We start from the raw sequence: 12,656 nt of genomic DNA, 5'->3' as shown, positions 1-12,656 counted from the left end.
TCTTAAGGTAGAATTTTATCAATCATATTCCGTTATTAAAGACCTGTTGGATCGTATGAAGCCTATTGCATCAGGTATTTGTGTGGGAGGATTGTACAAGCTAAAAATCAAAAGCGCACCACATCAGGCATTGACATCATCTCCCATGACTACAGTGGACTTATGGCATCAAAGGTTCTGCAATATTAACTTCAATGATCTGCTGCTATTACAGAAAAGAGGTATGGTCGAAGGTCTTCCTGTTTTAAATCCTGTCCATATTGATTTTGATGCATGTGCACTTGGAAAGATGCACAGAGATGAATTTCCTGTGAATGATGATAAAAGGAGGAGAGAAATACTCCAGCTGGTACACACAGATTTATATGGGCCTATCCAGACAAGGTCATTAGGCAGTGCATACTATTTTTTACTGTTTATTGATGACTGTACTAGATTTACTTGGGTGTATTTCCTCAGGAAGAAGAGCCACACCTTTGAATACTTCAAGGAGTTTAGAGGTATGGTTGAAAAATAGACAGGTAAATGCATCAGGATTCTCCCCTTGGATCAAGGGGGAGAGTACAAGAAATCTTGTGTCCTCAAATACTACAAAAATCATGGGATACCACAACATTTTATACTACTCAACACTCCTCAGCAAAACAGGGTTGCAGAGAGGAAGAACAAACCTTTGTGGAGAGTGCTCATAGTATGTTGAAAGGTAAGAATCTTTCTAATGGGTTTTGGGCCGAAGTAATTAATACTACAGTATATCTAAATAATTTGAGAGTTTTTGGCTCTAAATCCTTTGCTCATGTCCCAAAGGAAGATAGAAAGAAACAAGATTCAAAGGCCATCAAATGTATTTTTGTTGGGTATTGTACAAATTTAAGGCTTATAAACTGTTTAATCCCTCTATTCATAAAGTATTTGCGAGCAGAGATGTAGTGTTTCATGAGCTGCTTAATGATGGAAGCCATGAGAGTGCTAATGAAAATGACACGTGCCCTTGTTGGTGGAAGAAGGAAGTGATGAATTAGGTGACAACAATGAGCAGCAGCAGCATGAAGGGAAAGAAGATGATGTAGCTATCAAGCCAAGTCCAAAAAAGGATGATCAGACAAGGTTTGAAGCTACCCCACCATTCAGGAGATAAGGTAGGAATGTTCAGTTGCCAACAAGATATAGGGAAAATGCTTTTATAACTAGTATGATGAATGTTTTTGAACCCTATTTTTATAAAGAAGCCAATCAATATAGTAAATGGAGGGCTGCTATGGAAGAGGAATATGAGTCAATCCTCAAAAACAAAAATTGGGATTTAGTTAAACTACCTAAAGGAAAACAACCCATAGGATGCAAATGGCTGCATAAGCCTAAATTTAAAGCAGATGGGAGCATAGATAAATATAGAGCTAGGTTGGTTGAAAAGGGGTATTTGCAGCAAGAAGGTATAGATTATGATGAAACATTTGCCCCTGTAGCTAAACTAAAAAAAATCAGAATGATAATTTCTTTAGCCACCAAACACCATTAGATGATTCACCAGCTAGATGTTAAATCTGCCTTTTTAAATGGGGACTTAAAAGAAGAAGTCTACTTAGTGCAACCTCAGGGGTTTGTCAAACAAGGTGAAGAACATTTAGTTTGCAGGTTGAAGAAAACATTGTATGGACTAAAATAGGCACCCATGTCATGGTATGACAAAATTGATTCATTTTTCTTGTAGCATGGTTATAAAAGAAGCAAAAATGACCCTAATCTTTATACCGTGTTTGATAAAGAGGGAAGGATTGTTTTGATTTCTTTATATGTAGATGATCTAATTATTATGGGGAATGTTGATAATCTCATTAAAGAAATCAAGGAGTAGATGTCACAAGTCTTTGAGATGAAATTCCTTGGAAAGTTATATTATTGTTTGGGTCTGGAAGTCTCGAGGGAGACTGGATAAACTTTTTTGTCACAAAGTAAGTATGTGAGGAGCTTACTGGACAAGTTCAGAATGAATCAATGCAAAGCTGCAGCAGTACCTTTACAGCAGAATAAAAAACTTCAGAATGATGATGAATCTAAGGAGGCAGATGTGACTTTATATAGACAACTGGTTAGGAGTCTAATCTACTCGATTACAACTAGGCCAGATTTGGCTTATGCAGTCAGTGCATTGAGCCAATTTATGTCAAATCCCCTTGACAGCCATTGGGTTGCAGCATAAGGTGTTTTAAGGTATCTCTAGGGAACCTTTGATTTTGGTATTGTTTATATTGATTCATGTGATGTTTAATTGATAGGTTTTCCAGACTCCGACTAGCAGGAAATGTAGATGACAGATGATCCATAACAGGCTATGCATTTAGCATTGGATCCGTGATCATTACACGGAGGCACAAAAAGCAAAACATAGTATCCTTGTCTTCTGCGGAAGCTCAATATCAAGCTATGTATGCAGCAACATGTGAAGCAGTTTGGTTGAGGAGATTATCCTTGATGCTAGAGAAGAATAGAGAGTTGCAAGAGTGATCAAATGTGACAACTAGATCTCCATCAAACTTGCAAATAATCTATTATTTCATAAGAACACAAAGCATATCGATACAAAATTTCATTTTGTGAGGGAGAAAGTTCAGTCAAAAGAAATCCGTATTGAGTATTGTAATAGTTGTGACAACGCTGTTGATACTTTTACCAAACCTCTTGGTAGAATCAAGTTTGAATTGTTTAGGGAAGTGTTAGGCATATGTGTGAATCCATTTGTCCATTAAGGAGGAGTGTTGAGATTAATGATGAAATGTATTAATGGAGTGATGGTTCAACTGAACCTTAGATTAGGGGTTTATTTCTGATTTCTAAGGTGTTGTTTCAACTTCCCTAATTGTGTGTGAATTATATATTCCTCATGTAATGATTGTAATGTAGAGCGAATTTTGCAAACGCACTCTCCAAATAATGTTCCACACGTATGAGCTGTCCAGATTTAATTAATAAATTTGATTCTTTTATTTTTTAACACGTATATCACCCAAACTTAAAACACTTAAAAATGACAGTTAAAACAACGAGCAAGCTAAGCCCTAACTAGAACAACCCAAGATAGTCAATGTAAAAAGTAACAAGACTGTGCACTACCAAAATAGAGGTATGGAACAACCCAAGATAGTCAAGGTAAGACGTAACAAGACTGCACTACCAAAACAGAGCTAGGGCTGAGTTGGGCTAAATAATCCTAACTGGAACAACCCAAGATAGTCATGTAAGAGGTAACAATACTATGCACTAACAAAACATAGCTATACGAGCAGCATTGATTATAATAACGCCAATTGAATTGCAAACCTAAAACAAAATGGCAGACTAGATAAACACGAACCCCAGAGCTGAATTGGTGGAGAAAGGAAAACAGACCGGGAACAATACGTCCACTCTGCCATTTGGAGGCCTTAAGAGAAATGACCTTGTACCCACTGTGCTTGACAAATTGTCCCGAATGAAACAACTGGGGACGTTGCTGCAATTGATTTCTTACGCCCCTCTTTCCGCCACCCTGCAACCCTCACCATGCAAATATATTGTGTCACAGATGTGAGGGGCGAGTCCCTTGGTATCCAGATGTGGTCTGGGTAACAATTCAGGAGCATTGGCAAGCTAACAGCCATGGTTTGCTCATTAATGAACACTCGCAGTTTGTCAGTGTGACGCACAGGGGCATCCAATCCAGCTTGAGCAAACAGGCCCATGATCGAGCAACAAAGGCGGTAGAGCAGAAAGGATTGATGCCACTCGCAGAGCAGAGTGGGATCTGCATTTAAGACACATGATGGTTGAGTTAAAATTAAGGAATTGTTTATGGAAATGGAGGAATTGTCTGGATGGCTATAGATTAAAAAAATTAGTAGAGAAATAGATTCAACACTACCAAAATTTTTAGAACATCTAAAATTTTGAAATTTTCCCAATGTAACTAAAAAAATATTGTTCCTGTGTTCTTGCCACGCTTCTGTCGTCCTCCTCCAAGTGTAACCCCGTGCCTTTGGTGCAAATTTGCCACTTTTAATTATTCTTTCCTTTCGGTAGTTGGGTTTAGACTTTAAACGCTAGTTTACATATGTTGGGATTTCTTTCCGCAATTATAGTTCCAGACATACTTTCTTTTCTTTAAATATCCATTGGTGATATATTTGGTAGACCCGGAGGCTGCATTCCAACTCCAGCGCATAAAACGGTTTGTAGGCCTGAAAATTTAGGAGTCTTATGTGGAGGAATTGTTTTGATGCTCAAAAATTTGGAATTCTTGTAAAAAAAATAATTTTTTGTAAAAGTAGCATTTGAATAGCATTTTTGATAGTAGAAATAAATTCATCCCCATCAAAAATGTTTACAACACCCAAAATTTTGAAGTTTAACAACTATAATTTAGATTTACAAAAATCTTTACGAAATTCTATAACTTTCTGGGCAATTCTCCCACTTATTAGACTAACCCTAAAACTTACCATCGACCTGGGCTCTTTTAAATTTGTTAGCATATTTATATTTGATTAGGCTTTGTCCATGGTAAAAGTTTCTGGTATTTTTTTCCAGATAGGTTAGGGCGACAACTTACCATGGACCTGGACTCTTAAATTTGTTCGCATATTTATATTTGCTTAGGCTTTGTCCATGGCAAAAGTTTTTGGTATCTTTTTCAGATAGGTAATATAATTTTATCTAACATTGTAATTTATTATTATTTAAAATATATATTTAAAAACATAAATTGATTTTTTTTAGTTTTAAAATTGTGCAAATTACACGATCCAAATTTATAACTCTAAAATATTTATGCGGAAATTCTGAACCACATTTTTATCACTCAAATTCTACAAACTTATCATTCTATAGTAACTATGCCATTTAAACAAAATTAACCCAAAAATAAAACAAATAAGCCTGTCTGTTTTTCTTCACATAGATGATAGATCTGCAAATTCTGGATTGCGGAGAGAACCATAAGTCGTAAGGATAAACAAACGTGCCATAATAATAAGAAATTAAATCAAGGAAAGTGCAAACTGGCTTCATGATCCCTACGATACAGAATCGTCGTGTCCAAGGAAACGATCTTTCCATTGCAATCTGTAACACAGACAAGACTATAAATTTTCACATGCAAATATGCTCCATCCCATACTGTTTCATTCTTATAAAAATTCAAATTTGTTTAACACATAAAATTTTCGAAGATACAGAGCTTTAAAAAATGTCTGTATTTCATTTGAAGGTGGTGTTTACGATAAATTTCCAAAAATTAATGAACAAACTCCATAAATATGCTTATTGTAAATTCAATGTTTTCAAACTCAAATTTTATTTGAATGGAGAAAATAACATTTCATTACACAGTTACTAAAACTTCACCCAAATAATACACATTTTCTTATTATATAACGCTATAACAGTAGTATGAAGGATCGACACTCAATTGTTAATGTAACATACTATACAAAGTGGCCTCAACATTGTATTCTTCATATGATCAACCCCTACCTTCTATGTAAAGTCATTTTCCGAGTACCTTTCTCTTCGTATGCTTGTCACTGGTCTGTGCATGATCTGAACCAAACAGCGAGTGTTGATCAGAATCAGAAAGAACGTAAAATCCTTGGGGAGGACTTGCAGGTAACTTTCTCTTTCTCATCTTCGATCTGGGTTTGATTGGCGCAGGAGGACAGCAGAGCAGTGGAGGTATCTTGTGCTCCTCTGACTTAGGAGTCTGGCATTCTAATTCCCCTTCTCCATTATCCACCAATGAATCCAGGCACTTTTTTGTAAAACCAACATTAGTGGTCAACTTTGAACCATCTTGAACTGCTGCCAGTGGTGCCAAAGCAGGCGTGCTTCCTGTTACAAAGAATGAATCTGTCTCTGGAATGAGAGAATCCCTCGTCTTTACTTTTGCCAGTGTAGATGGTCTATTAGCTGGAGCCATAATATCAATAACTGCAACTTCTTTCTCGTTTTATTAATTCGACCAGAGATCTAAACATTCTCAGAACAGAAATCCAGTGTTAATTATCACAGAGCACAACAGCATCTCTTTCTTCAATTCCTATCAAATGAAATCTCATGAGGAGCAATTCAGAAACAGAGCAAATATTCTGTAGACAGAAGAGCAGCTTCAACCATTTTCTCCCTAAAGCATATGCAGCTTCAAGCAGACGAAGAAACCTATTCTAACCGGCTTTGAGAAGGCTTAGAGATAATGTATGAATGGATTAAGGTCCGATAGAGGTTTTGACAGGGACCGCTCAACAACTATTAGAAGCGCGCTAAAGTAGAAAACAATAAATTAGTTGGAGTTGTTCCTGATCTCCAGTGATTTTCAATATAATATTTTCAATAAAACAAATAAGTGAAACAAAAAAATTCTGTATAGTGTACAGATGATCATAATATACTCGACGACGCATGAAATATTCCACCTGTACTGTAAATCACTTAGCTATATTTATGCCGTCGCCAATCATCTGAAGTTAACTTGATCACACATTTTGAGGTTAATTTGATTACAGATTTTTTGAAATTCTATATGTATGAGTAAATTCAAATAGTTATTTTTGTCAGGTTAATCACATTACCAAAAGTAGTCCTGTAATTGTTTTATATTTGTGAGTTTTTCTGGGTATATTTTCCTATCAAATTTATGTGGAATGTGATAAAAATTTGTTAAAAACTGAAATTTAAGTTGTACCCTATACATACACTCTCGCTACAACTCCATAAAAATAACCGTCCTTATTAATACGCCAACGGAAAAAGAATCCCAATCCCATAGATTGTCGATTTGGCCATCCTCTACGTTGCCATGGCTATGTAGAACACAGGCTTGGATTTTGTCCAGCTAATACCACCTTACAAGTACCCGATCGAACTGCCCAGTGCACGTGCACTCGAAGCAACTGAACAGATAAGCAAATTTTCAACTAACATGAATTAATTACTTACCTTCTCCCATTTTATGTGATAAATGAGATTTTTCTAATGCTAACCGATCTGGACTGATGTCTGATATTCACATAGGATCCTCGTCTATATCATTATATTTATCTTTGTTTACCCTGAGAACCGCGGCCCAGTGACACTGTTCTTTGTTTTCAACATCGCTCAACAACTCTTATTTACCTGATCCGCAGGCTGGCACATGCGAACTCCATTAACTTGGCAGCAACCTATGTTATAAATTAGGTTGGTTAGTTGACATATTTTATCAATGGCAGCAACATATGTTGTTAACCTTTCTGTGAAAATTATATGTTCTTGTGTCTGAGTCAATAATGTGTTCAGGGATAATATTAGGATATCTGAACCTGACCAATTTATCATGATGTCGTCCCACTTTGTGCCACTGAAACGCTATATGTCGCTATATTAGTAGAATTATGGTAATAGGCATATTTGAGCTTCTCTTAAGGCTAGCAGGCTAGCAATATATACTGTGTCATTGGTCTATTAATAGTTGGTGGCAGGGTAAGTTAATCCTTGGATTTAGACCAGTATATATAACGCAATATAGCTGCCTTCTGTTAATTGCAAAATTGTTTTCGTCCCTACCATGAGTTAGTAAAATTTTATAACTATACTATTAAAATTATAACGAGATATATCTAATATCTGTTAGTTGCAAATTTCGATATCCAATATGGACTTTACTTCAAACACATTGAATATACAAAAGCTCACTCCAACTTCATTCAAACCCTCGTGAGATATATCTAATTTCTGTTAGTTGCAAATTTCGATATCCAATATTGACTTTGCTTCAAACCCATTGAATATACAAAATCTCATTACAGCTTCATTCAAACCCTATATTGGTGAGACCGTGTAAAAAAAAATTTTGGTAGAAATTTTTGAAAAATTTAAATTATAAAGTTAAAACTTCAAAATTGTGGGTACTCTAGAGATTCTTAATAGTGCTGAATTAATATCCACCATAAAAAATAATTTAAACACTCTAATTTCTAATTACTTGATCTTTTGAATTTTTTTTTTTATTAATTCCCACGAAAAAATTGTTAGACTATTTTGTTGCGGTCGGTAAACCACGCATATCTGAAACTCCTTCAACTTCGTCACTCCTATAACTTCGTATGATTCCTTCCAATGCCGAAGCGATCTTTAACCTCGTGTTTTGTGGCCGCTCAATCTGGCCCACATTAGGCGGAAGTTAATTTTTCGCCGCATTTCTTTATGCATGCTATCGTTGTTAATGATAGTGAAGTTTATTATAAGTTAGTTGTTAATTACTAGTGGGATAATCATCATTAATAATGGGTAAATGTGAACGCCAGTGTGAATTGATTTATATATTGATTTATCTTTATTATATAAAGAAATTCAAATTAATCAAAAATAAATTAGGTGTAATTAGGAGATAAGTTTCTAGCCGGCCAAATACTTTTAAATTTGAGGTGGGTATTTATTTATGTGGCGAAAGAATGAACTTTTAATCAAAATTAAGTTTCTTTACATTTTGTAATATTTATTTTAATTTTTTTAATAATTTGATAAATTCAAATTGGGATTTAAATATCTAATGGATATGAAACAGAATCATCTTTGTTTAAAATTTAATGTATATTTTTTTCGTTAAGGCTTAGTAGTGTTGAATCAATCAATTGCATAATCAATTTAATAGAGGTTGGAAATGTTGAATCAATCAATTGCATAATCAATTTAACAGAGGTTGGAAATGTTGAATCAATCTATTGTATAATTAGCTCAAGAGTATGTAATAAGAATTATTTAGACTCAACAACAAAGCTGAAAACTATTACTCTAAAACTTATTATGCGACTTATAAAAATTGAGTTTGGCTCAAGAGTATACAATCTCTCAACTATTAAAGATAAATCCAATTGACATGAGTACTCATGATTGTTATGCTTATTATTAAATTGGCGACAAAAGATAACAAGCATTCCTACTAATTACCAAAGATAAATTCAATAAATAAACCTATAGATTATTTCACCTCGTATTTCGTTGGAGCAGTTTGGTTTCTTGTCTGACATGAGAATTCAAGATGTTGTTGCCATAGCTCAAGAGTGCATTCACTTGGTCAAAAGGAAGAAGTTAAAATCTTTCTTAATGAAAATCGATCTCCACCGGGCATATGGTTGTGGCTTCCGAGTTTCTCACAATGATTTTATACAAAATTAGTTTTCAACAGAGACATGTACAATGGATTATGGCCTGCATCACAACAACTTCTATGGTTGTCCTCATCAATGGTGAGCCCACTCAATTTTTCAAAATCCAAATGGGACTTAGACAATGTTGTGCATTGTGTCCCTTCCTATTTATCCTAATCATGGACGCCTTCAGTAGAGGAATCAATGCCAAGAAAGTAGTTGGCGCCATTTTTGGTTGTGGAATCTCAAGAAATTGCGAATTAACTGACCTCATGTTCATGGATGATGTCTTGTGTGACGAGGTAGCCAAATTATCAGAGTGGGAATCCTTCCACATGATATTTGAAGATTTTGGTAAGGCTCGAAACTAATCAGTAATAAATAAAAAATAAAACTAATTTTGGATAATGGGGAATCAACAGAGATACTTGAAATTGCCTCATTATCTCGGGTCAATATTCGCACCATGTTTGGGGGTTTCAAGTATCTGGGATGTTATTTGAAGTCTTGCAAGTATAATTTTCAAGACTGGGAGTGGCTCACCACCAATTTTAAAAAGAAATTATCCAGTTGGGATCACAAATGGCTAACACTGGGGGTAGAGCCATAATGATAAAGGTAGTTTTTCTAAGCATTCCAGTATTTTGGATGCACCTTTTCCATATTCCCCAGTAAGTCATTCACAAAATCAAATCTATTATCTTCAAATTTCTATGGTCTGGCTCTGGTGTCAGTAAAAATATTCACCTAATCGGTCTAAATTCAATTGCCAGGCCCCTCAAGATGGGGGGATGGGGCATCATAAATTCTCAGAGATTTAATATTGCACTTTTGTCTTTGAATCTTTGGAGTGCTTTCAATGAAAGTTGTTTGTGGAAAAGCATCATGTTTGGCAAATACATTTAATAGGAGGGTCTAGAGGAGTGGGTTGTTGTAGGGGCACCATCGATTTCTAGAGCATCGACTATTTGGTGAAGCCTTCGACATTTAATCCCATGGCTTTGCAATAATATTTGTTGGTTGGTTAAAGATGGTCAGAAAATCAAAGCAGGACTTGATGCCATTAAAGGATTCCAGGTGGTCATCTTCTTTTGATCATAATCATCAATATTCTGAACATGCAAGGGATTAATATCATTGTTAGCCTTTGGGAGAGAGTTCAAACCACATTTGTTTTCCCATCTTGGCCTCATGCATGGCATATTGGCATTACATATTATTTTATGTTGACTAGGAAGACTACCACAGTCTCCTTTGCTAGGTTGGCATCTTTCTTAACCATTGAGAGGATCGGTTCATGTGGGGAGGACATATTGGAAATGACATGATCGATTTCGATGAAGTGTATGCCCATATATCCTCAAAATCCCAATCGTTTCCCTATAAATAATGCACTGCACAATTTTGGAAGTGGGAAGCCCCATTAAAGATCAAATGCTTCTCATGGTTAGTTATTCATAATCATATTTTGAATTGGGAAAATCTACTTAAGAAAGGGTTCGTGGGACCTGGTAGATGCACACTGTGTGGGGTGGATTCAAAGGACTGTACCCATCTATGTTTGAGATGTCCCTTTGTTGGTGCTATTTGGGAGGAGGTATCGACACTTTTAGGAGTCTTTACTAACAAAGGTTTTTCCTCTAAATACATGATTGTATTATCTCACGAACTCTCCATGCGAATTCCTATTGGATGGTCCCCCTTTAGTTCCCGTGGGAATTTGGAGATCTAGAAATGCCCATATTTTTTAAGGAAAATCCCCAAATGTAAAGATTTCTACTTTAGGCATTGTGGCATATTTCCAGGAAATTGGTCCCTAGATTCCCAAGGTCTCTCCACAATCCATTACTCTAGTCTATTTGGATGGCATCTATCTTATTTGATCATTTGATGGGGTTTCCTCGAGAGTCAGATGCAGTTGTGGAGTTTCAAGTAGAGCCCTCTCTGCATTATCGTTTTCACTAGTATGGTGGTAGGGCCGACAATTGCAGAGCCAAATTGATTTATTTATGGGGAGCTCTTCAATGCTCTTCGTGCCTTGGTATTGACACAATAATGATCATTGGGGATTCTCTTACTATGATAAATTGGGTTCGAGGGCAGACTGCATTGGAGGTTCCCACTCTTTGCAGCTGGATGCAACATATTTGGGATCTGATAACCACATTCCCTAAGGTTACTTCCACCATGTTGATAGGGAACATAACATTGAGGTTGATTCACTTTCCAAGTGTGGGTTGACCCTCTTTCCTGGATTTATGTTTATTGAACAATTAATCAATGGTAGGAGTGGTGGTATGGGCTCATTTGAGATCTATCTCAGTTTCCACAAATGATCTTTTCTGTATTTATGTTCATCATTCTATCGATGTCATTTGGATTTTGTAGATGAGCCACTTTGATGACAGATTTCTATTTTAGTCTCTTCCTTTGTGCCGAGGTCTTGTCTCTGAGTCAGTGGGCTATTTTGTCCTTTTTTTACAATAACTGTAATTTGGTCTACTATAGGATCACAATTTTGCAATATGCTATGATTATGATCCAAGTTAATATAAAACTTTCTTCCATTAATGAAGGAAAGTTGTGTCTTTTTCTTCTGAACAAAATAAAAAACTAATAATTGTTATTAGAAAGAATAAAAATAATCTAACAATCTCCTACCTAATGGCACTCATTTTTGTCTTATTAATCTATTTCTTAAGTCCTAAAAAAATAGATCAACTAAAATTAAGTTTATCAATTGTTTGCAATCATATATATATATATATAATACATTCGAAAAGAAGATTTAGAAATCCACTAGTTAGATGGGAATGCATAATCGAGATGAGGATACCCAGTACTAATGATCAACGATGTGCAAGGTGTACATTATCTATCACAGGTTGGAAATTTTGAATCAATATGTTCCATCATTGTCTAAACAATACAATCTTGATTTCCGACATTTGTTTTCCTCCCATTGGACACATATTTCAATTTGTAATAATTTCACGTTTGTATTTTTACTTTCTATGTTGAGGCGAGTTTTAATAATAGTGAAACCTCTCCTTACTTCGTCACTCATTTCTTCGATGTTGTGCATGTTAATTGAAAGTTAAATATAGGCCAAATTTCTTTATGTGTTGTAATGATTATGGTGATGTGTTGTGACCAAGAGGCTGAGTTTCTTTATGTGTTTTAATGATTATGGTGACATGTTGTGACTAAGAAAATCAAAGTCGGAATTGAAGAAGGGTGGCATCTCTTTGGTGAGATAATCGCTCATTGAGAAGCCTACACCACCACTTTTACTTACATTCATTAGGCCAACAAAATTTTACATATATAGGATTACATATTGTTGAAAAGATTCATAGAATATAGGAATTAACAAAAAACAAAGACTAATTAATGCAAACAGTTCAAACAAATCACTAACAACATATAACCAATTCTAATTATAGGAAAATATTCATATATCTCCATTATTCCAACACCCCCCTTTAATAGAGAGATGAG

The 12,656-nt window shown here is 35.4% G+C and overlaps 1 protein-coding gene across 1 annotated transcript; it reads right to left on the bottom strand.

The window, feature by feature from the left end:
* Positions 1-5,404: 5,404 nt before the first annotated feature.
* On the bottom strand, positions 5,405-6,175 carry LOC149186669 (uncharacterized). Its single transcript, XM_089412656.1, has one exon. The coding sequence runs from the start codon at positions 5,948-5,950 to the stop codon at positions 5,522-5,524; it is 429 nt and encodes a 142-aa protein (XP_089268782.1). The 5' UTR covers positions 5,951-6,175; the 3' UTR covers positions 5,405-5,521.
* Positions 6,176-12,656: the final 6,481 nt, after the last annotated feature.

Source organism: Pinus tabuliformis, chromosome 3_1 (genome assembly GCF_031772625.1).
Source record: "Pinus tabuliformis cultivar Carrire ecotype Pingquan chromosome 3_1, CPIR1, whole genome shotgun sequence".
NCBI lineage: Eukaryota > Viridiplantae > Streptophyta > Pinopsida > Pinales > Pinaceae > Pinus > Pinus tabuliformis.
This window is presented reverse-complemented; position numbering and strand designations above follow the sequence as displayed.